Source organism: Zootoca vivipara, chromosome Z, assembly GCF_963506605.1.
Source record: "Zootoca vivipara chromosome Z, rZooViv1.1, whole genome shotgun sequence".
In the NCBI taxonomy this organism is placed as follows: domain Eukaryota; kingdom Metazoa; phylum Chordata; class Lepidosauria; order Squamata; family Lacertidae; genus Zootoca; species Zootoca vivipara.
Window position 1 is genome coordinate 13,141,925 of NC_083294.1, and position 26,212 is coordinate 13,168,136.

The 26,212-nt window shown below is 44.4% G+C and overlaps 1 protein-coding gene across 3 annotated transcripts in view; it reads left to right on the plus strand.

Moving 5' to 3' along the window:
• The window catches only part of NTNG2 (netrin G2), a 126,933-nt gene that overhangs the window by 45,276 nt on the left and 55,445 nt on the right, over positions 1-26,212 (plus strand). For all 3 annotated transcript variants that reach the window (XM_060270662.1, XM_060270663.1, XM_035113520.2), the window contains one exon: positions 9,708-10,348. In XM_060270662.1, the coding sequence (XP_060126645.1) occupies positions 9,708-10,348 (641 nt within the window). The remainder of the gene's footprint in view (positions 1-9,707; positions 10,349-26,212) is intronic.

Below are 26,212 nucleotides of genomic sequence, written 5' to 3' on the forward strand. Positions count from 1 at the left end.
GGGAGACGGGGGAGAAAGATGCCTTCTTTTGCCAGCATCAGCTTCACAAGGGAATTCTCCATTGCAAATGGCAAGTTGGACAGGACAGAGAGGCACTTTGCTGGTCCTATGCTTGGTGCTTGGAGCATAGGGCTGGCAATGCCCTGTGCAGGGCAGTTTCCAAGTGCCTGACAGCCAGGTATTGGGTACCCTGCACAAGGGATTATGACAGTTGGGGGGGGGAAACCCACTTGGTAGTTATGTGATGTCATAATGACACCAAGTGATTGACAGGTGGATTGTGCCACCCGCCAGTCAAAGTAGGGATGGAACCAGATGAAGAGCAGGCCAAAAAAAGGTTAATAAAAAAAAGGTCCCTGCCCCATTCTGCAATCAGCTGAAAGCTGCAATGGATATTTTAATGCCTCTCTGTATGTGTTTCGCCTGTGTCCTGGGTGTGGTGTGTTTATGCATGTCTGTAGTCCCTTTGAAGCTTGTCCAAAGGTGAATGTGGACCTCAGCACCCCCCCCCCCAAAGTGAGCCAGCCTTGCTTTAAAGCAACACCAACACCCAGCTGCTTAAAAGCAAACAAAGCAAATCCTCACAAAAAAAATTAGTCTGGTAAGCAGCATTCCTTACAAATAGAATTTCAGGCTCTTGCTGTGCACAGGAGTTGATGCATGCAGGAGAGGCGGAGAGGAATGCAGAGTGCTTGGATTGGTTGTAGGGCTTATTTATTCTGGCTGCTGTTTATTAAAACCTTTCCCCAGCAGGAGCAGGCGCGGTAAATACACAGGCTGATTCATTAGTGCTCCTGACCATCTGCTCCTCAGAGCTGGGGCTGAGCTTTCGACTCCACAAGTTGGGTCAGAAGGAGGGGGGTGGGGTGGGGTGTCTGTGGCAGCAAGGTTAGAGATTTACACATCTCCCACGTCTGTTGGGTGTCGGACTCTGCCAGGATGGACAGATTTATTTGAGGCATGGGGTGGGGGGTGGGAATAAAGGAGCTGCAGAGGACCCACCGTTCACCAGAGTGCGCCATGCACCAAGTGGCGTATGCGTGCTGCTACTTCTCACTTTCCTGCCCCCCTCCCCCTCGTCCCATAAAGTGCCATTGTTTCAGATACAAGCAAATTATTGTTGACATGGTTCCTTCCCGTGACATCTTGCAGGATCTGGAGGAAATTCTATCCTAACTTAAGCGCTTTGCTGCTGTCCTCAGCAAAATGGGAACTTTGTAAACTAATCGGGTAATCTTTAAGCCAGAGGCCAGCAGCAGTGTCTTAGGACACCCAAGCTGGTGCATAAGGAGCTCTCAAGGGTGTGGCAAGGTCCTTAAGACTCCCAATGTCCATGGGGAGGGGGGGCTGATAATGACTCCCATCTGGGACAGGGGATCAGTTCAAAGCCAGGGGCTCATAAGGACACTGCTAGGCTCCCCATAGCCTGAAGGTGGATTGCCCTCTGAATTAAGAGTGTGAGTGGTCCACAAACTGTGCAGAGAATCAGAGAGATAACCTCATTCCTGCCATCACCCATTGACACAGACGTAGCAAGATCAACACACCAAATAAGCCGCCAGAGCTCTACAGCAGGTGTGCCTTCGAGAAAGAATTTCCTGTTTCAAGAGCTGCTTGCTTATCACCCATGCTCCTAAGTAAAGTGCTCCTAGGGGTCCCCAAACTGAGGCCCAGGGGCTGGATGTGGCCTAATCATCTTCTAAATCCGGCCCACGGACGGTCCAGGAATCGGCATGTTTTTACATGAGTAGAATGTGTCCTTTTATTTAAAAATGCACCTCTGGGTTATTTGTGGGGCATAGGAATTTGTTCATTATTTTTTTCTTTAAAATATAGTCCGGCCCCCCACAAGGTCTGAGGGACAGTGGGCCCCTGGGCAAGAGGTTTTTTTGCAGGTGGGTTGTGCAATATGATATTGGTGCAATTATAGTGCATTAATGGTGGATTCCTATGGGACCGGCCACGCATAATTCTGCTTCATTAGTTGTTTTGTCTTGCTTACCCCCTCTGTGATGCTGGGGGGGTGGGACTCTTGCACTAAAGCACAACAAAAGCAGGACACATACAAAAAAATCCCAGAACCTCCTTTGGTAAGGAAAGGATTTTAGCAAGAAGCTATGTGACAGGCACCATGGAAATGAATTAGCATGTCCACCTTGAATCTTCAGCAGATACAAACAGATTTGAAAATGGAATAGTGCTTGACCAATCCAATACCATAATGGGCATGAATAATCACAAATGAACAGTAAAAAAGCATGTTTTGGGGAGATGCAAAGGTTTAGAGTGGCAAAGAATTGCAGGTCAAAATTCCCAATATAATCCGCCAGACTTTGTTCATTGTTGGCTTACAGGAACTCACTCAGTGATCAGCAAACTGCTATATAAGGTTTGGTCACTGAGATTTGTTCATGTCCCCATACTAGGGATGGATGAATTTGTCTATTTTTGTTTCTCATGTTTCGAGTCTTCAGTATGCGACATTTCTGCATAGGTATAGATATGGATATAGATACCTCCACAAAAACGCACCAGCTTTTTAATGCACATTTCTCTTTAATAGAAGCATTTTCATTTGCAATTTTGCCTAATGTACACCTTTTATTTTTGCAAGCCATTTCTCCTACCAGAATGCATTTTTGTATGCTGTTGTCACTGATAGATGCGTTTTATGCGCACTTTCCCCCTAATAATACAGAGTTTTGTATTTATTTGGGGGAGGGTTGGAGAAGTGCATTTGAAAATTTGGGGACAGGTTAGTTTTGAAGGAGGGTAGCAGTGCTTTGGTTTGGATGACTATTCCTAGTGAGGGTAGTTCTGCTAGCTAAACCATTTTAAGCTTCTCATGCAAGCACCACTGGTTTCGAATCTGCTTTCCCCTGGGAAAAGCTCACCCAGATTCTACTGAGTATGATTAGAGTCCCTATATTATTAAGGAATTTGGAAAATAATGAAAACATATAACATGAGCATTGTACAGTATTTCAATAGGTTTAGGCCGCATTCACACCACACATTTAAAGCACTATTCTGGGAGCTGGAGTTTGTTAAAGATGCTAAGAGTTGTTAAAAGGCCCCCTGTTCCCCTCCCAGAGCTACAATTTTCAGAGTGATGTGACAGTCCAAGACCAGAGTTCAAATCCCCACTCCATCATGAACCTCACAGGGTGAACTTGGGCCTGTCGCTGCCTCCATACCTAACCCATCTCACAGGGTTGTTGTGAGGATAAAATGGGGAGGAACAGGAGAAACATGCATGTCAACTTGAGCTCCTTGGAGGAAAGATTGGATATAAACGTAGATGATGATGATGATGATGATGATGATGATGATGATGATGTATTCCTCTGTGTGTGTGTGTGTGTGCACACGCACTTGCTTGTTTGCATGTCGTCGTCTTCTTCTTTCTTCTTTGGCGATCATTCGTAGATCATTCTTTCATGTGGGTTTTCAGTCTCACATCAAAAGAGCCCTGCTGAATCAGGTTGAGGGGGGGTGTCATCTGATCCAGCTTTCTGTTCTCATAGTAGTGAACTAGATGCCCCAGTGGGAAGCATAGCTGCCAAGTTTTCCCTTTTCTCATGAGGAAGCCTATTCAGCATAATGGAAAATCCCTTAAAAAAAGGGATAACTTGGCAGCTATGGTGGGAAGCCTGCAAAGACTAGAGTACAACAGCACTCTCCTCACCCTTGTGATTTCTAGCAACTGTATTCAGAGGCTTAGTGCCTCCAACACGGAAGGTGTAACATAGCCTGCATAGCTAGTAGCACCCACTTATAGCCTTATCCATTAATTTTTGTCTAAACCCTATTTTAAAGCAGGGCAAGCAAACTCTTCCGCATGGCATCTTATTCTATGTACAACACGTGGGGGCTGGCAGTTAGTACTGACTCTAGAGTTGCTTCCAGATGACGCGGCACAGGATTTCAAGGGGCATGGCTGCTGACTCAGTGGGTAGGAGCACCTGCAAGCCGTACGCCATCCCTGTGCCCTTCACTGCCAATCCAAACAGCAAGCCTGACTCTAACAGGATCAGAACAGATGGCACCGTCCAAAACAGTTGCTGCAGCTCGAACACCCCTGCAATAGTCTGTGCTCTTCCTAAATTCCCCTCCCTCTTCTGATTGAGTTCTCCAGAGCTAAATCTGTCATGGATAAGGATACAGTTTGAATGCAGCCTGTTTGTTTTTTGTTTGTTATTTATGGTGAAGATTTATGCCCTGGCCTTTCAACTGCAGTGGCTCTTTCTCTGGCCAAACTGATCCCCCCGCTTGCTGCAATTCTCCTCTGGAGAGCTAGGCTTACCTTCCAAGTCCCGGACTGCAGAATCCGGGACCGGCAGCCGTGTGACACCGGAAGTTGCGTTGACATAACTTCCGGTGTCGCTTTGCCTTTCTATGGGCACAAAAAATGGCCGCCGCCGGCTTCAAAAGTAGCTTCTATGCATGACCGGAAGTGCGTCAACGCGACTTACGGTGTCGGTGGCGGCCATTTTTGGTGCCCATAGATGGGCGGGCGGCACCGGGAAAAGGTAAGTAAAAACGGGGGTTTCCTGGGGAAAACGGGGTACTTGGCAGCTATGGAGCTAGGGGGTGTCACCTTCCCATGACCCTTGATCCTATGGCCAGTGGTTGAGATGTCAGTATGCTGCCCTTCAACTCTACAGTCACAGGGCAACTGGCAGAGACCATATGCTGCTTGGAGTGCTGGCTCTTAGCAATTTTTGCAGGTGCCAGGAATGGGCCTAGCTTGAGCCTTGGTCATGCCCAAGGCTACCAGTTGAGCACTACCCAGCTATGGGAAATTCTTTGCTATATATTATACCAGTGGTTCCCAACAAAATTTTCTCGAGGACCCCTCATCGAGCCGCTATTGTGACAAGGACCCCCATTAATTCCTAATCCTAAATCTAATTCCTAATTCCTAATCTAATTTTTCCAGTCAGCTTAACACTGATCTTGGAAGGGTTAGGTTCAAGGGACGCAGACGATTTAGGTTCAATAGACATTGACAAGATCGGTTCGAGAGTCACTGACTTACTTGCTTGAACATCAAATGCATTATCTTCCTCTTCATCTGTAGGCCTTTGTCGTTTTAACGAACCACTTTTTAACCAACGGTCCATTTTTAACTATGCGAACTGTAGCTTCCGCGAAAAACAACGCTTTGTAAACAAACACTACTGTTTTGCAAAGAGGCAGTGCGCACCAGGGAGGAGGGAGGGGAATGGAGAAGACAGGGTACCTGCGCAGTAGCGCACAAATGAAGCCGACGCGCGCAAAGCATATTGGGGAGGTGAGCGTTAGTAGAATGCGCGTGCTGCCTCTTTGCAAAACAGTAGTGTTTGTAAAGCGCCACCTAACGGCATACAGCAGAACTACTGCCTCTATCTAATTCTAGTTTTGCGCTAGACTCTGCTCATGCAGGAAGCGGCCAAAACAAAAAAATCTGTTATCATACGAAATATATTTAATATATTTTTTATTCTAATAGCATAGCTCCCCTCTGGCATAGCTCGCAGACCCCTGGGGGTCCGCGGACCACCTGTTGGGAACCACTGTATTATACAATGAACCAAGGTGGTTTGGAAAGGGAGCTGGGATTCAGAAGAGTGATCTAAATGAGAAGAAAATGGATACGTTTAGGCTGTATTGAGCTGAACTCTAATCAAGAGTAGGCTCATTGAAATGAATAAACCTAAGTCATGTCCTTCACTTTCAATAGGTTTACTCTGAATAGAACTAGCAGTGGACACAACGCCCTGTGTTTGTGTCCTAAGATCAACCTACACTGGCTGTAGCTTTCCAGGGTTTCTGCCTGGGGTCTTTCCTAGCCTCTTCTAGCGATGACGGGGAGTGAAATTTGGATCTCCTGCATACAGAGCTGGTACTCTATATCACCTTCTCCTGAATAACTCCACTACACCCGCAGGCACACTACTTTTTGTTTAGTGATTTAAATGACAGTATTGACAACACCCCCCCCCCAAAAAAAAGGCAAAACAGGAACACAGGGACCATAAAAAAGAAGTAAACAGAAACAATTGGAATGTGTACAGTGCTTTAGATAAGTGTCCTAGGAAAAGACATAATCTGACCCACTTTGAAGCCCATCTGTCTCGGATCTCAGGCAGCCACCCTTATAAATACTAATCTCTCGTCTTACCCCCATTAGGAGGCACTGACACATCTCTCCGCCTCCCTCCCTCCCTCCCTCCCTCCCTCTCTCTCTCTCTCTCTCTCTCTCTCTCTCTCTCTCTCTGTGTGTGTTTTAAAATGGGATTGGTATTGTTTATCATTTCATTCCGACAGTGATAATAAGTTGAGGGTTTGGGTGGGCATTTCTTAAAAGCTATCTCTGCAGCTTTTACTGTTTGCAGCAGATGTCTGCTTTATTTAAAATACTCAACAGCTTAGCCACTAATAACATAATTTCACTTGAAATATATTATGGAGGAAGGGGGGAGGGAGAGAGGAGGTTGAGCTACAGAAAACTACAAATGTTTTGATCAGTGGAGAAAAGAAAAGAATTTGCCTTTTCCATCAACAGCCCAATCCTAGTGGTCTAAGTGGAAGGTAAAACTTCGGTTGAATTTGAGGGTTGCAAAAACAGGTTTTGGCAGCAGAGTGAGTTTCATAGAGGGATAGCCTTGTTTAGCTTCATCCTTGTTGTTTTCACATCCCCACTGCAGTTGTTAGGGATGTAAGATACTGTAATTTCTTTTGGTCTGCATTTTAAAGCAGGCCAACTTAAGTCACAGTTCCTGGACTTATACGAAGATTGGAATGCATTAATTCATTGGATCGCACACTTCTCTGGATTTTCTGAGGCACTTTTGGGTTGTTGTTGTTTTTTTTTTTTTAAAAAAAGGTAAATAAGTGCCTTTTGCAGGAAATATGTGCACAAAAATGTTAATTTAGGGGAAATATATAGAACAGCACAGCCCCCAAAGAAAGGTTTGGGGGAATGCTTACAAAATGTTATTCAAGAGGGAAGTGTTCCTAAAATGCAAATATTAAGGTGTAATCCACAAATTAAGTGTGGATTTTTTTTATGTTATTGCTACAAAAAAGTGCAGAAAATGGGGTCAGAATGGACTGATTAATTAATTAATATACCACTTAATTCCAAGATAACCTTCTAAACAATTTATGCATGCATAACTGGCACAGAATGGAAACAGGATGTAGAACAGACTCCCATGAGAGGTGGTGGACTCTCCTTCCTTGGAGGTTTTTAAGCAAAGGTTGGATGACCATCTGTCATAGATGCTTTAGTTGAGATTCCTGCATTGCAGGGGGTTGAACTAGATGACCCTCAGGGTACCTTCCTACTCTACAATTCTATGATTCTATGAATGGAAGAAGTTGAGGTTCCTAGCTGTTAACCATGATAGATAATTATGTCACTGAAAAACAGATACTGAATTTGAGTGGAGGCAAGGAGATGAGACAGGGGAAGGCTCTTGTTTTATGCCCTGCTTCAGTGGAGGGCACCTGCCATGATGGCAAGTGAGGCACTGCCCCATCAGGTCCAGTCTGCCTCAGCCAATCTCCACCTGCCTACCTCCTTGCAACCAGTCCAGGAGGTGGCATTGCCCGTCAACCTCCTCCTTCATCTCAATATTCCCTTAGTGGAATGCAGCAGGGAGGATAGAGTGTCCTAGCTGGCCACTGTAGAAACAAAATACTAGACTAGAACTTCTGATCTGTTCAAGCAGATCTCCTCCTATGCCCAAGTAACTGTCATGAGTTTCGAGGATAACTCTTGGAGGGACTGGTCAGATGAGGATAAGCAGTGGGAAAAGTGCAAAGAAAGAGCTGGAGGCTGGGAAGGAACTTTGTCTGAATCCCATGAGACATCAGAAGTGTATGGCGGGTGGGGAGCGTGACAAGCAAGGAGTTTGATTAAAGGGAGGGACTCAGTGGGCTATCACTGGATCAACCCTTGCCAATACAGCCCAAAGTTCCTGTTCCACCTATGCTGCCCTCCCCTCCCATCAACTTCAGCTGACAAGTCTCCATATACAGAGGGGCACCAGACCCAGCCCATCAAAAGGAGTTCCTATTTGCTTGCCCATCCTACTTACTATGCTAAAGCCATGCCCGCCGAACTCCTACATCGGGGCAACCCAAGGGGCATGTCAACTGTTGGATCAATGACTTAACTCACTTAGCCACGCATTGCAGCCACTGTACCTTTGACCCTTGTCTTGCTTATGTACTATAATGATTTGAGCATTAAAGCTTTGAGCAGAAACTGTAACCCAAGTTTGAGCTGTTCATTCAGTGGGAGCCAGAACAGTAGCAGCCCAACTAAAGTGACTTGTACTTGTTGCTTGCACTACAAAAAGGAGGCCTCTGTAAGTAGATCCTCTATAATGGAGAGGGACACCCACCAGATCCAAGGAGCCTATTCTTCCCAGAAACTTCCATAGAATTCATTCGTAGATATTATGGGTCATTTACCCCACATGTCCAGAGGATGTTCTTCTGCAAATTCTGACATATCCTCCTGTTGGGTGATTTCCAATTAAATCATGCTTATGGTAAGTCCATACATAATGGGGTCCATTGATTTTGGTGGATCAACTCTGATTGGGACTACTCTTGGCTTATCCCTTACACTTAGGTCAACTTCCATTTCAAAGGTGGCAGAAGGGTTATTAGAAGAAAGGAATGACATCTCCAAAAGTACATAAAAATTCTAATGCAGGAAAAAGCTGGAGAAGAAATGAAATAGTTCTGACACGTAGGGATATACTGTATGAGGTGACATTTCATGATGTATGGAGTCATGCATGACTCACATCATTTGTAAAACTCTTACCTTTCTTTCAAGTTTAGGCAAAGTGTTGCTTCCTTAGTACGATGATGTAAGGATGATGATGATGTGATTATTAAAAAGTATTTGCTTCTTGCGCTTTTACAGCATTATGGAAGAGCTCGTAACTCATCACAGAGCATTTGGAGCATAGGAAGCTGCCTTATACTGAGTCAGACTATTTATCCATCTAGCTCAGAGACTATTGCTCAGTCTGGCAGTACATCTCCTAGGTTTCAGGCAGGATACATTCCCAGCCTACCTGGGGATGCTGGGATTGAACCTGTGACCACCTGCTTGCTAAGTAGGTGTTCTGCTACTGAGCTACAGCCTTTCTGCATGTTTGCATGCCAAAGGCGCAAAGTTCAATCCCTGGGGCCTCCAGTTAGAGCTATAAAAGGCCCTTGTCTGAAAACAATGACAATGATGACATTGAGCAAATTGGACCGATGTTTTTGCTTTCTTTAATGTAGCTTTCTAAGTTCCTATTAGAATAGTCATGATCAGTAGTATCCCTTCCAAAACTATCAAGGTGACAATTTCCCCGTAAAAAGCCCTTTTTTATCTAATGATTTTGTTTTTAATGGCTGCCATCCTGCATCTTTGCAGCTGCATAGAAACACAGGAACTTGCCTTACACTGAGACAGACCACTGATACATCTAGCACAGTATTACCAACACTGACTGGCATCACCTCTTCAGTTTGAGGCAGGGAGTCTCTTCCAGCCCTACCAAGGGATGCTGAGTGGATTGAATCTGGGACCTTCTGCATGCAAGCAGACGCTCGATCAGTGAGGCATGGCTCCTTCCCAAATGAATCCCCTATTAGTTCTTGCTCTTTGCCATCCATTTCTTCTCTTGTTACTCTTGTTGTCCTTTCAGGAAAACCCATATATGTGTGATGAGTGTGATGCCTCCAACCCGGACCTGGCCCATCCACCCAAGCTGATGTTTGACAAAGAAGATGAAGGCCTGGCGACATACTGGCAGAGTGTGACATGGAGCCGTTACCCGGAGCCTTTGCTGGCCAACATCACACTTTCTTGGAACAAGAGCATTGAGCTGACTGATGACATCATAGTGACTTTTGAGTATGGGCGTCCCACAATGATGATCCTGGAAAAGTCCTTGGACAATGGGAGGACTTGGCACCCATATCAATACTATGCAGATGATTGCAATGAAACCTTCGGCATGCAAGCGCGGAGGGTCAGGAACCTCTCCACCACCAGCGCCAACAGGGTCATCTGCACAGATGAGTATTCCCGCTGGCCGGGCTCCAAGAAAGAGAAGAATGTACGCTTTGAAGTGAGGGACCGCTTTGCCATTTTTGCTGGGCCAGAACTCAAGAATATGGACAACCTTTACACCAGGCTAGAGAGTGCCAAAGGGCTGAAGGACTTCTTCACCATGACGGATTTGCGGCTGCGGCTGTTGAGACCAGCACTAGGGGGCACCTACGTGCAACGGGAGAATTTGTTCAAGTACTTCTATGCTGTCTCCAACATTGAAGTCACGGGCAGGTAACAGGAGCTCTATTTCCTTCCTTCCTTCCTTCCTTCCTTTTCCATACCTTTTCTTGGAGAGGAATAGTTGCTACTGAAGAATTTATTTATAGTGGTACCTCTGGTTATGAACTTAATTCATTCTGGAGGTCCGTTCTTAACCTGAAAACGTTCTTAACCTGAGATACCACTTTAGGTAGTGGGGCCTCCCGCTGTTGCCGGGCCACCTGCGTGCGATTTCTGTTCTCATCCTGAGGTAAAGTTCTTAACCTGAGGTACTACTTCTGGGTTAGCGGAGTCTGTAACCCGAAGTGTTTGTAACCCTAGGTGTTTATAACCTGAGATACCACTGTATTTATTTATTTATTTATTTAACAAAATGCAGCGCTCTAGTGTGCTTCAAGGAGCAATTTCCCAAACCGCTATCTGAAGTGCCTCCCCACTCTGTGAAACAGCTTGTCTAGGCACTTGCTTCCCATGCTGCTTGCTCACCTGCCTGCTGGTCTCTCATCATGCTGAAGTTGCCATGGCCCCCTATTGAACTTTAGCTTGACAACAGCCTTACAATTTTATTAGATAAAAAGAAAACATTAAAATTCTTGTTAAAAACAGGCATTTTCAAAACATTCAGATGATAAATAAAATCAACAGTAACTAAGAAGTGATAAAATATATGTAATTTCTACATTTCTGGATAGGTTTGCCTAACAAAACTGGTTAGGCAATAAAAAAGTATTTAAAAAATTTGTAATACAATAGTGTAAAAGACAAAGTAATCTAAATGAGAACAAAAGCAGAAAAAGAGAAGGAAAGCAAAATACAAAGTTCTTTCTCAGATCTTAACCCTTATCTCATCCAGAAAGGGTGGACTAGCCCACCTGGGAGCTTACCTTTCCTCTTCCAGTTTTCCCTGCCTCTCACACAAGGCCCCAACCATCTATCACCTTCATGTATGTACAATCACAATAGTGGTCCAAAGCAGAGGACACAGAGAGACAGACAGACAGACAGAAAAGAAGGAAAAGAAAAATAACAGAAGAATAAAAGAAAAACAGAATAAATAAATAAATAAATAAATAGGACATTATTTTCTGTCTGTCAGTTACATCCCAAAAAAAATTATTCAAAGTATTCCCTCTTAGGATGACATCCTTCACTAAGCAATATTGTCACTTAACAACAATGTTTTAAGCGGGTGCTATAAAGAAGACAGCATCAGCAGGCAGGGAGTTCCAAAGTGTAGGTGCTGCCACACTAAGGGATCGATTGCTTACAGGTGCAGAATGAGTGTTAGGTGGCAAATGCAATTTCGTTTCATTAATTAAGCAATTGATTATGGCATAAGCTTCTGTAAGCTACAGTCTACAGATCCGCAGAGTGTTATCCTCAGTCAGCAGAAATATATGCACATGGGGGAAGATTGAAACAAAATGCAAGAAACTGGTCTGTGACAGGGATGCTGCAAAATAAGCGTAGTAACAATGGACAGATTCTGTTTACAGTACATTAATTTCTCTCAGTTTCTCGTTTATTCCAATTTTAAGTTCGGCTTCCCACATTTCTGCATCTGTTTGCTACCCCCCCACCCCACCCCGCAAATTCCTCATGAAAATTTGTCAACATTTTAGAGCACATTTCTCCTAATATATACCTTTGTGAATGCAGTTTTTCCTAATATAAATTACAACTAATTTCCCCTAACATCACACATTTCCCACTTTTTATGCACACATACACTTTTTTTTAACACATTATTTATTTGGAGAGCTGCATTATAGAATTCAGAGCAGTGTAATTGTCAAAGGAGAGCTGTGTTTGGGCTTGTGAACTGTTTTAGGAAGTGTGAATTAGATAGGTTTACATTAAAATGCCAACTATATGGAATTTCTTCCCTACCCCTACTAAAGATGATGACATCTTCAATAGAGAAACTCACAGTTGGAAGCGTGTGTGTGTGTGTGTGTGTGTGTGTGTGTGTGAGAGAGAGAGAGAGAGAGAGAGAGAGAGAGAGAGAGATTCTACACCACCTAGATGGTTTGGCAAAGTAGCTTGCCGGTTCCAGCAGGTAGCTGAATGGTAGAGCATTTGCTTTGGAGACAGGAGCCCCCAAGTTCAATCCCCAGCATCTCCAGATAGGACTGGAATATCCCTGCTTGAAACCCTGGAGAAGTGCTGCCAGTCAGTGTGGACAGTATTGAGCTGGATGGACCAATGGGTCTGACTCAGTATAAAACAGCTTCTTAGTTTCTTAGCTTTGGGGAAGGGTTGTAGCTCACTGTTAGAGCCCCTGTTTTACATGCAGAAGGTTCCCAAGTCAGAGCTAGATGGACTACTGGTCCATCTTATATTATTATCCATCTTATATTATTATAAGAACTATTAAATTATTACTCTGACAACGTCTGTACGGTCACAGGTTCCCCTTAGCTGATTGATACCATGAGACTTTCCTTCCCTATACTTGAGACAAGTGATATTTGTGTTTATTGTTTATTTTTTATGAAGGGTGGTTTAAAAATATCATCATCCAGTTAAGCCCTTACTGGCTGTTCCCAGGGCCAGCTCGTCGTAGCCCCCCGGTGGCGCAGGGCACCATGGCCCCGGCCCGCTGGCCGGCCGGTCCGCCGGTCCGCTGCGCAGCTGTGCGCGGCGCCCACCTGCCCACCGCGCTGGGAAACGGGGCGGGAGGGCGCCGGAGAGATCGCGCTGTGCCTGCCCGCCCGCCGCGCAGCAGCGCCGCGCCCACCCGCCCACCGCGCTGGGAAACGGGGCGGAAGGGTGCCGGAGAGATCCGGCGCACCATGGCGACAGGGGCGCTTAAGACGGCGCTGGCTGTTCCCTTTCCAGAGCCTCTCCTCTCCTCGTGTGGCAGAGCACACACACCCCATCAAGCCCTACACAGCCATTCTTTAGGCATGCAGCTGTAGGCTGCTCTGACAGGAGACAATTACAGAATGAAATTACTGCCCCAAGAGAGATGGTTTCATTTGGAACTCTGTTTTTTGTGCTCTAGATTGGGATGCAAAGTCAGAATCTCCCCATGAAAGTCAAATTATGGCATCATCATCATCATATTTTTTCCCATTGGGTAAATGTATATAAAATGTAATTTGTAGGAGCCAACCTAAAGGGGCTTTTCCTTCCCTGACATCAAACCCACCCAACCCCAGCTGCAGCAGACTTCTTCCTACAAGTACAGAACATCAGACATGTGCAACCTTCTCAGCATATTCTAACATGAATGCACTTCCCATCTTTTGTAGGAACATAAGAAGCTGCCTTATAATGAGTCAGACCACTTGTCCTTCTAGCTCAGTATTGTCTACACTGACTGGCTGCGGTTTTCCAGGATTCCAGGCAGGGGGTCTTTCCTAGACCTACCAGGAAATGTCAGGGATTGAACCTAGTGCCTCCTGCATGCAAGGCAGATGCTCTGTTACTGAGCTACTTAGCCACCTTCATTTACATAGGAGATAGGGAAGGTGAAGAGATCTGTGCTGTGAAGAGATTGAGGTGTGCCACTTCTGAATCAGCTCTGATTTCTGACCATTAAAGAATTTATATATGACTAGCTGGCCCTGTGCGTTAGTCTGTGAAATGGAGGGTAATAGCCCCCCTTCAGATCCCCCTGAGCCTCAGAGTCCCCCTGAGTCAAGGTGAGATACTGTGGAGAGGGCAGGTTTCATCCCTGTGTCTCCCCCCTACCCTGTTCTGACCCATTACGTATCCCTGCCCTCTATTCGGACACCCCATCCCCCCCAGGCAGGCCTCTACCTCCACTTGGCCTAGTCTGGAAAGCGGCCTAGTCCGCAAAGCCGAGGTGAGATACTGTGGAGAGGGCAGGTTTTATCCCTGTGTCTTCCCCCCACCCTGTTCTGACCTATTACATATCCCTGCTTGTTGAGTGGCAAAACAAGACATGACACAAGGTAGTAAATTCCAGGAGGAGACCCAGAACAGAAGCAGGAGCCCCCTTTTATTGATATTTTGTTACAAAGTAAATAATTAACCAACAGTGCAGTCTTCCTCCAATGACAGCCAGGACATCCCAGAAAAGGTGGTACTTCCCTACTTGTCACATCCTGCCAACACCCAAATTTACCTGCATAAGGGAAGTGCCTGATCCTCACGTATCCCTCAGACACCTCCTTGTCACATGTGCACTTTACACATCCCCCTCCTCTTAATCCTGTGACTACTGGTAGTTTTCCAAACCTCCCATTGTTTTCCTCCCGACCTGGGTTCAACCTTTCTGGCTTGGACCTGCTTCCCCTGACACAACTTGCCCAAACCAGTTCCATCCTGTTTTCCCCACCTCTGTCCAGTCCTGTGGTGACCTGCTGTCCTGCTCTGTCCCAATGACCCAACCTATAGATACGTGTGTGCTTATACCAACGTACAATGTGGCTTGCCAGCATTGCACGCGATAACAACCTTTTACATTTGACAGCTCTATTTGCCAGGCTTGATGCGGCTTGCCGACATCAACCCCAGGATCACTCCCACACCTGCTCCCTATTCGCCCCCCCCCCCGCATCCCCTCCAGGCAGGCCCCTACCTCCACTTAGCAAGGTTGGTTATTTGGTGGGGGTCTAGGGGTCTGATAATGGCTGCCTTGGTGGTTTCAGTTGCTTGGTTGATGATGTCATTTGGCTTGTGGGTGTGGCTTAGATTTCACAGGAAGGGAGGGGGTGGAGGAGGGTATTACGCCACTTGAGGGCGCTGCCCAGGTATGCCTGCCCAGGTATGTGATTTGAGGGATTTTTGTCCCCAACAACGCTCGGGGAGTGGCCTGAATCATTGTGTCAAAATTTCAGGACGATCGGTCAAGCGGTCCAGAGAAAAGTGGAAAACGCAGTTTCACGATTTTTACATTTATATATATATAGATAGATAGATTCAGTTTGTAGGAAGATGATTGAGACAAGCAATATGTGACCTTGCTGTCTACCTTGGGCCAAGCAACCTGCAGCCATCTAGTTCATGCTACTCAAAGTGCTGGTCTATGGACCTCTGCCAGTCTGCAAGCCATTGGCTGCCAATTTGTGGTGACTCCACCACTACCTAGGTTGGGTGGGACACTTAAGAGATCAAATATGGTGACAGACCCTAACACATTGTGGAATAAAATTGCTGGTCTTTAGTTGTTGTTCTACAGCTCCCACCATCCCTGAACATTGGCTATGCTGACTGGGAGCTGATAAGAGTTGGAGTCTAACATCATCTGGAGGGCCACGGGTCCCCCCATCCCTGCTGTGAGAGATATTGAGTCAGTGGCCTTTCATCTTTCCTTTTGAAGAGTTCGTAGTGAAACATATTTCTTTAATGGGCATCAGTGGCCAGAAGTCGCTTGCTTAAATAAGTATATGAGCATCAATAACTAGAAGATGCTTGCTTAAACGAGCATTGATTACTCTTGTTGGTTGGTAGCTATTTTAATGGGTGCACCTGACCTAGTAGAAGAAAATCAGTTTGGCAGGTGCAATGTAGCTAGCAAAGGAGGCGGAAGTCTTGAGCTCTGCACCTAGCTGGAGAAAAGGAGTACAGTGGTACCTCGACTTACGAACGACTCGACAGCCGAATTTTTCGACTTACGAATGGGGGTAATGGGCGCACACTTACAAATGTCTCGACATCCAGAAAAAAATCACGGCGGTTTAAACTTTACATCTTAGCCAGGGGATAAGATGGAGGTAAGGCAGGAGCACCGGAAAGTTTATAGTCATTATATAATTAGATAGGGATTTTTCGACTTACAAATTTTTAGATAGGGTTGCTTCGACTTACGATTTTTTCTGTTTCCAATGCATTCCTATGGGAAATCACGTTTCCAATGGCATTTTTCGACTTAGGAATTTTTCAACTTACGAAGGTGCCTTCAGAACGGATAAAATTCTTAAGTCGAGGCACCACTGTATTGAGAATACTCCAATGGCATGTTGTTTGCTTCTGTGGGGAACTGATGCTACTTGATAGACAAGCATGGCCTCCAAAGGTACTTCTTGCCTCTCCAGCATACAGGGTTTTTGTCTGCTATTCTTCATCTTTTGGAAACAGAGACTTAAGAGGCAATGTAAAATACAGTATACTGCTTTGAAAGTCCAGTTTTTTAAAAAGGAACTAGTTCCAGTTAAAGTTTGTACTTTTACAAAACAAATTAGTTCAGTCCAAGTTCATCAAACTATTTTCTCGTTCATAAAAGGTTCATCCTTGGCAAAAGAATTAATCAGTAAAAATCAACATCCATAATGTTGCAAACTGCTGTGCTGAAATATAGGGTCCAAAAGTAAATCAGGAGCCACACACACAAGTAATAAGATATCTGACAGATCAACGGTGATGCTTTCCCCATAATTGTATTTCCATACTGGAAAAAGCTTAACCAGTTCAATTTTTGCCAGCAACTCAGCTTGCAAGCTGCTTCTATTAGAAGGCAGCTTATCTCCTAAGCTGGAAAGATACAGAAAATGCCTCACATTCTTTCCTTCTGTTTGATTTGCAATAGTTATTAATTGACTAATCATCCTTAGTGCCTCTGTGGCTGCCTAATAAGCCTTAGAGCACTGCCATATTTTAGAGAGGAGATGCTTCCATTAGTTGGGTACTGCAACAGAAAAGACATTGCTTTATCTCTTGGTCATGCTGAACATCCAGGCATTGCTCCAGAGGGCAGGACTAGAACCAATTGGTAGAACCTGGAGGTTAACAGATTTAGGCTAAATGTTAGAATAAATGTGCTAAGGATGAGGTGTTTGACAGTGGGACAAAATTGCTTCTGGATGTGTTGGCTCCCCCTTGAGTGGAAGGATTTAAGCACCTGCCAGGGATTTTTCAGCTGCTTCCTGCAAAGCAGTTCCTGCTCAGGGGGATCTCAGAAACTCTCGTGGACAAAATACTCATTTCACAGAAGAGAAAAACTGACAGTGCTCATAACTCCCTAATAGGAAAAACATCTACACACCCAAAACCCAAATAAAACACAGAGCCTCCCACCCCCCCCCAAAAAAGCAACCTCTCCCAACCTACCAACCAAAAGAAGAAGCACTAACCACAAAAAACCTCTTTTTAAAAAATTGGGAGAGCCTTGGTGGTTACCATGGGAGGGCATTGGGGGGGGGGCATGTTGCTACATTGGCAATGCCAGGACTTGATGACCTCTCAGATTCCTTCCAACTCAAAAATTCCCTTTCAATAAGGTTATTTGTAAAGTTTAATTCCCTCATGTAGCTTTTCGCTTTTCTACCAAATTCTTGTTTTTATTTTTCCGCCTCTCTGTTCCATACCATATGTTGTGTATCGACCTCAAGCCAAAAAGAAGCAAAGTAAGGTGGAAAGGGGGGGGCTGCAGAGATGGCTGGTTTCCCATCCTGTTTATGCGTTCAGTTTGTGCTAGACTTTTAAGGAGGAAGGTGCTGGGGAAAATTAGACATTTGGAGGGGGAAAGGAAGGGTTTTTTACCTTCTTGTGTTAGCTAAGAACCTTTTGGTCACCAAATGATAAGAGGAAAATCCAGTTCATGTCAAGATGTTTTGGAACTGAAGGGTGAATCTGCATGTTACTTTGATGAATAGGTATCCCTAACCCTGTTTGCAGATAAGTGACAGAGGATGAGGAGGGATTCCATAATGGGAATTCAGGGCAGGAGGACATTTGTAATGGAAAGTGGGAGGAAGGGATTTATGGATCTCAGACGCTACTGTGATCTATAGGAAGTTCCCTCATGTGGCGAGCCCCTGAACTACAGGTGGTAGCTTCTTCGTGGAGTACCCAGGCCCTGCACCAGGGCCGTCTTAAGTATATTTGGCGCCATGGTGCGACGGATCCCTCCGGCGCCCCCGCCCCGTTTCCCAGCACGGCGGGTGGCCGGAGCTGCGCGGGGGTGCAGCTGCCGTGACGGGTGGGCAGGCGCAGCTCCGCAGCGGGCGGGTGGGTGCCCTGGCGCCCTGCGCCACCCAGCCTGGCCGTAGGGCCGGCCCTGCCCTGCACTGACTCCATCCATCCAGACTGGCCACTGGCTCACCCAGGGCAGAGAGGAGTATAAGATGACTTCCTGTTTGCAGCTGAGCCTTGCTCTGTTGGCTGGGGCCTCAGTCTGCAACCAGTTTCTTCAAGCTTCCCTCATCTGACTTGTTTTCCATACTCATGACCAGCTTCACTGCCTTTCTCTAAATTTGTTTCAATTTCACTGCGTTTTCTGTGCTCAGTTTTACCACTCCTCTGCTTCCCCCAAATCCCAAAATGGTTGTGGAGGGAAGGGCCTTGTGGTTGGAAATCAGTACATATCCATTTCACCATGTGGTTACAAGTGCCATACTGTGATTGCCTGCCACATAACGCCTAGTTGTTTTAATCCAGGCATCCCCAAACTTCGGCCCTCCAGATGTTTTGGACTACAATTCCCATCTTCCCCGACCACTGGTCTTGTTACCTAGGGATCATGGGAGTTGTAGGCCAAAACATCTGGAGGGCCGCAGTTTGGGGATGCCTGTTTTAATTCATCCTATGAAATGCTGTGCTGGTAGGAACAAGTCACTAATCAAATTCAATCCACTCAACAGTGCTGGTACCAGTGTTGAAGATAGGCCTCAGAAAGGTAAAGAGATATCATGCAATTTACCTTTCCTAGTGCTGTCACGAATCTCCATCTTGAAATGTTTCTTCAGGATGTATTTGTTTAACCATTTGAGGTCCAAAATGGTCCTGGTATCACCATTTTCCTTTGGTCCTAATAAATTTATTAAACCCCTCACTTCCTCCCTGAAGGATTGACAGGTTCGATGGCTCCTATCTCTTCCATAAACTTCCAAGTGTTTCTCTGGAGAGTGAGGCATTGGAACAAAGCAGTTGTGAAGCTGGGAAACAAACTCTAGAGCATAGCCTTGAGCAACTGTTTCCAGAACCCACTGATCCAAAGTTACCCTCTCCCAATAGTGTTCAGAAGCCAGTAGACTCACTCCCACTGGAAGAGAAGCAACACTAGGGTCTAAGTCAGGATGAAGCACCTTTGTTTCCTCCCCTCTGATTTTTTTTGAAAGTCGGATGACGAATTTCCAGGCTTAAAGAAAGACAAATGCCACCCTCCCTTATCCTGCCTACCCCAACAGTTTTTGAAGGGCGCAAATCCCCTATTCATGGAAAACTGATGGTTTCCTCAAAAAATACTTTTTCTTGTCCTTGGTTTCCACCAGTTGGTTTCCACCAGTTCCACCAGTTGGTTTCCAAAGACTCCTCTCATGAGACGAGATTGAGTTGCAGCATCCACTGCTCACTGGTGTAATGAAACATTCCTGCCAGCTACCATGGAGGAAGCTAGGGAATGAGCTGCATATTGCATACCTGCAAGTTCAGATGCATAAGCCATAAAAGAAAGCTCAGCAACTTTGCCAAAATAAGTTTTGTGTCTGGATTTTCACATTTTGAAATATGGCAACCCTACATCTGATAGAAGATGCTAAGGCAGCTATTGGAGAACCCACCACTGGATACTTTAGACCAGGGGTTCCCAACAAAATTTTCTCGAGGACCCCTCATCGAGCCGCTATTGTGACAAGGACCCCCATTAATTCCTAATCCTAAAATTAAAAATTGAGAGCCAAATTAAGAGTCTTTTTATATTTTATATATCTTTGGAGAAGACAGGGTACCTGCGCAGTAGCGCACAAATGAAGCCAATGCGCACTAAGCATCTCGGGGAGGTGAGCGTTAGTAGAATGTGCGCGCTGCCTCTTTGCGAAACAGTAGTGTTTGTAAAGCGCCACCTAACAACATACAGCAGAACTACTGCCTCTATCTAATTCTAGTTTTGCGCTAGACTCTGCTCATGCAGGAAGCGGCCAAAACAAAAAAATCTGTTATCATACGAAATATATTTAATATATTTTTTATTCTAATAGCATCTTACGGACCCCTCTGGCATAGCTCGCGGACCCCTGGGGGTCCGCGGACCACCTGTTGGGAACCACTGCTTTAGACTGTTCATAATCCTGTCTGCAAAGAGGTAATGTTTCTTAACCCCCTTAGAAGACAGCTTAGCCTTACTAGTGATATTCCATTATGTACCCCAAATCTCATCAAAGGCTTTTGAGAATGGAATGGTAATGAGTTTGTGATTAGCAGAGGGAAAAGCCTTAGAAATTCCAGTGCCCCCAAGTGTTCAGTAGAGTTCACTGGTTTTTCCTCATTTAACTGTAACATGTGTCTGGCCTTAGCAAGCAAGGCCATAAAAACAGAAGTAGTAAATAGTCTAGGTTGAGACTTCACAGTAATGACTTTCTCCTCAGACAAGTCCCCCTCTACCTTATCTGACTTCAAGGGTGAGTCTGATAGTTGCATGACCACACATTTCGGGTGAACTGTGTCCATTAATTTAGGAGGTCTAAGAGCCAATGCAAGCTGATGTAGTTGTCTTTTGGGTCACCACCTGCTCATGGATTGCAACCTTTCCTGTCCCAACCTCCACCCAAGTCCTTTTGGGATGTAAGGGAGGTCTATTCATGGAAGATGTTTGGCTATGTTTGAAACAAGAGTAATAACAAGCAAGTAGTAGGTCCTCTGTGTAGATGAGATGAAGGCAGAACTGCTCAATACCTACTTTGCCTTTGCCTTCACCCAAAAGGAAAGCAGTGCTCAACCGGTGATGACAGAATAAATGATGCTGGAAGGGAGCTGCCACCCAAGATAGGAAAAGAGGTGGTAAGGTAACACTGAACTACTTTAAATGAATTCAGATCTCCAGGGTCTGATGAGCTGCACTCGAGTACTAAAGGATCTGGCAGATATAATCTCACAGCCTCTATCTATAATCTTTTAGAATTCTTGGAGAATGGGTGAGGCCCCTGCAGACTGGAGGCGGGCAAATGTTGTCCCCATCTTCAAAAGGTGAGGGGAGACTTCTGGGGAGGAAGTGGTGGGATGAATATCTTTCTGTTGGCTCTCCACTGACAGAAGATAATGATGTGGTGATTGATGGTAGTCAGAAGAAGGCCTGGCTATCAAATCACTCTGGGGGAAAAGAGTATTTGAGGGAGTAACCTCAAATGCTCTGACCAAAGCTGTTTTCTTCTGTCTGCGCCTGGGGGCTTCGATGGGGACTGAAACAAGTTGGTTTGCATTCAGAGACCACGTAAGAACCCTTCATAAGTATAAGGTTTGCACCCTCTCTTTCTTAAACATTTTTTAGACAAGATAACCTGTAACTTCTCTCTAATTTCCTGTAATTTCTCTGCCTACTGATGAAAACTCACGGTTGGAAAACTTGTCATTGGTATGAGCTTTCATGTGCATGCACACTGAAGCTCATACCAATGACAAACTTAGTTGGTCTCTAAGGTGCTGCTGGAAGGAATTTATTTTGTTTCGACTACGTCAGACCAGCACGGCTTCCTACCTGTAACAAAGTTGGAAAACTTGTAAGAGCTGCTTTCTGTCTTTAAGAAGAGAGTGTCTAAAGCAAAGCAAAAAGCCTGATTTATGGTTGACAATAAAGATTAAATGAATGAGAGAATTCATTTATTTCTTTTTCTTCTTTTGAAAACAAAAATATTGCTGAGAAACTAAAAGTAATTTGGCCATTACTTCCTCTGTGGGAAAGAATCTTGTTTTGACTGTGATCTTAAAGGTGAAAATCTTAAGGTAGAGTTGAGACATATAAAGAGACTGAGTTGTTAATAACATCAAAAACATCTAGTAACTGTTGGTATTGCTTGGCTGTTGATGACTGAACAATTAAAAATGATCAGATCAACGTTTGATGAAGGGTAAAAGAAAATAAATCAGAGAGATTTGAACTGAAAAACGGAACTGTAAATGACATTGAAACTTCAGGCAAAATTGATGAAAAGCTGGCAGGACCGGATGATGAAACAGCAAAATTAGAGAAAGCAGATGGTAAAATGGAAATGCCTTTCATACAAGGGTTTGTAGAAGAAGGGCAAGATAAAACCATAAATGGAGACAAGAAGAGTCACCTGGATTTGGCATTGATAGAACTGAGAGAGAGAAATGCTTTGGAAAAATTTCAGTCCTCGCTCTTCTTCAGTTCTAGCAGAGAGACTGCACTGTGCATACGATCTGAAGTGGATTTAGAGAATGATGTCACTAAATTTATGGTATTATCCCTGGAAAAAGATAGGAAGAAATGTAAATGGAAGGTTCAATCCTAGAAGATATTGGAATACTATACATAATAGGAAATGGAAATACAACAGGAAATGGAAACTGAATATACCGAACTGGGTGTGAATTAAAGGATACATAACAAGAAAAGAATTATGGAATATTATTTCAATACGAGATTTTAACATGGGCATGGAGGGAAGAATTTACTATTACTCAAGATGGAGACATGGTTGTGGGAATTACTGGAGGCAAAGTTGATATTAAAGTAAAAACACAGTTGACATTTACAACTAATACTAATATTTTAGGATCTGCTCTTGGATTTTTTGTGGAAAAGTTATGAATTATTCTGAGACACTTGGACTTAAAAGAAATATTGTTTAACAGAAAGTGGAGAAGATGGATGTTATCATGGAGTGAATGTATTTTTAAAAAATGTAACTGGAAGGTGAAAACCGGAATTTTTCTTTGTTTCTTTTCTTTTCTCTCTCTTTTTCCTTTCTTCTTTCTTTTTCCTTTTCTTATCCCTGTTTCTCTTGTTCTGTTTCCTTCCTTTCTTCTTTGCTTAGGGCCTTTGTTATGGTCCAGAGATTATAAATGCATTGGAGTAGTAGATGTTTGATGGGGGGGACTCTGGGTGGGAGACAGGGAAAGGAAAGGAGAAAGAAAAATCCCAGGTGAGAGCTGGAATGCGCACTAACTTCTGTGCATGTTAAGGGTTAAAAACTACCTTTAAGAGATGACTCCATACTCGTGTTTTAACTTTTTGTAGCTATTTTTGTTTTATTTACATTGGTTTTCTGTATCTTGTTGTATCATGAAGAAATTTTAATAAAAAATCTTAACGACAGTGGGGGAGAAGACCCAGGTAGCTACCGACTGGCTTGACATCATTACCAGGAGAATAGTCCCAGCACAGATAATCAAATGATTGGTCTGTGAGCACTTAAAAAAGGATAATTACTAAGACTCAGTATGAACTTCTCAAAACAAGCTATGTCAGACAAATCTAATTTCTTTTCTTTTTATAGAGTTACAAGCTTGGTGGATCACGGGAATGCTGTGGATTTAGTGGATAGTGATTTCAGTAAGGCTTTTGACTAAGTCTCCCATGATATTCTTGTGGAGAAACTGGTAAAATGTAGGCTGGATGAGGTAACTGTTAGGTGGATTTGTAGCTAGTTGACTGACTGAATCCGAAGAGTGCTAACTAATGGTTTCATGTCATCCTGGAAAAATGTGATGTAGAGTGCCTCAGAGTTCTGTCCTGGGCCCATTGTTGTTAAATGTCTTTATAAATGACTTGGATTAAGGTATTGAGGGGATGCTCATCAAATTTGCAGATGACACCAAACTGGGAAGCGTAGCCAAAGCTACAGGACGGAATTAGAACTCAAGATGAATGGAGAACTGGGCCCAAACTAACAAAATAAATTCCAATAGGGACAAATGTCAGGTTCTACACTTAAGTAGGAAGAACCAACTGCAACAATATAAGATGGGGGACACTTGGCTTGCCAGTAGTACATGTGAAAAGGATCTAGGGGTCTTATTAGACCACAAGTTCAACACTGGTCAACAGGGTGAAATAATTGTAGCACTCTATGGTAGCCTTCGTCAGACCACCTGGAGTACTGTGTCCAGTTCTGGAAATCACAATTTAAGAAGGATATTGACAAGATGGAACATGGGCAGAGGAGGGTGACCAAGATGAGGGAGTTGGATATGTTTAGCTTGGAGAAGAGGAGACCAAAAGGAGATAAGTTAGCCAACTTCAAATATATAAAAGGCTGTCTCAGAGCAAGCTTGTTTTCTCCTGCTCTGGAGGCCAGGACCTGAAGCAATGGATTGGTGTTACAAGAAAAGAGATTCTGAATAAACATCAGGAAACTTTCTGACAGTATGAGCCCTTCAACAGCAGAATGGCCTCTCTCAATAGGTTGTAGGCTCTCCTTCCTTGGAGGTTTTTAAGCAGAGGTTGGATTGTCATCTGTCAGGGATGCTTTAATTGAGATTCCTGCATTGCAGGGGGTTGGACTGGATGACCCTCAATGTCCCTTCCAACTCTCCAATTCTGTGTTTCACTGCAAGCTTGCCTAGCCCATATTCTGAGGTACATTGGAGAGCTTGTGCTCAATCAACTATGGTCAGCTCAGGTCAATGATGTTACATTGGCAGGACAAATTATGTGATGCTTGCCAAACTTAGCTTTGGTCCTGGCAAAGATACTTGCTGGTTTCTCTCAACACGTAGCATGTGATAACCTCCTCAATGAAATAAAAAAAAAATTGTCCAGTAGCACATTAGAGACCAACTAAGTTTGTTCTGATGGGACACGGGTGGTGCTGTGGGTTAAACCACACAGCCTAGAGTTTGCCGATCGGTCGGTGGTTCAAATCCCCATGACGGGGTCAGCTCCCGTTGCTCGGTCAGTCCCTGCTCCTGCCCACCTAGCGGTTTGAAAGCACGTCAAAGTGCAAGTAGATAAATAGGTACCGCTACAGCGGGAAGGTAAATGGCGTTTCCGTGCATTGCTCTGGTTCGCCAGAAGCGGCTTAGTCATGCTGGCCATATGACCTGGAAGCTGTACGCCGGCTCCCTCGGCCAGTAAAGCGAGATGAGCGCCACAACCCCAGAGTCATCCATGACTGGACCTAATGGTCAGGGGTCCCTTTACCCTTTACCTTTAAGTTTGTTCTGATACCCATTTATTATTTATTTTGACTGTGTCAAACCAACACAGCTACCTACCTGAATCTCCTCAATGAAGTTATTGAACAAGGAGTGTAGCTCAGTGGTAGAGCATCTGCTTTGCATACAGAAGGTCATAAGTTCAATTTCTGGCATCACCAGGTAGAGCTGGGAATGTCCCCAGCTTGAAACTCTGGAAAGCCACAGTCAGTCAGTGTTGAACTAGATGAACCAATTGTCAGATTGGGTGTGAGGGACCTTCCTATGCTCTTTTCAAAGCAAGAATCTCTCACCCGGTTGCTGAATGCTTGCCTCTATCTAGTGTAATAAAGGAAACAAGTGACAAACAAAAACGTCACACAAAAACGAAAAACAAAAACGTCACATTTTGTAGTTTTGTTCGCAGGGTTAACCTGATTGGATTTTCATTTCTCAAGCAGTAAGGAGTTGCTATTTGATGTTCCACAGCTTCTCTCCTCCCTTTGTTCTACTCAGCTCCATTTATTTATTTATTTGCCCATTATTTATTTAATTATTTATTTACCCACGGTAAAAATACTATAAAATCATTGAAACATATTAAAGTGCTAAAATCCCTAAAATGCAGAACAAATGGTCACAACACTAAATCAAAATAACTGTCTGAAAACACTTAATGACGGGAAAAAATGTTTTCATTGAGTGGGGCAGTATAAAAACTGTCTGATTAAATAGGAACAGGGTTGTAAAATGCTGATCACACACAATGGGAAAAGCTGTAGTTCACATAAAAACCAAGTATGAGATACCTGTGGGGAAGTCAGGAGGGCTTCTGATGATGATTGCGGTGATTGCAATTATTCAGTGGTGTATAAAGCACAAGGCTGTTCTCTAGGTAGCCTGGTCGTAGGTTGTTTATACTAACAATATTACCTTGAACTTAGCTTAGTAAAATACAAGCAGCTAGTACAGATCTGCTGTGGCCAAAAGGCAGCCTGTCACCTCAGCCCCTGTAATGTTGACCAACTTGAAGAATACCAACTTTCCTGGTTTTGGTCTCTGTGGATGAGCCAAGGATTGAAATGGGGGTCCTCT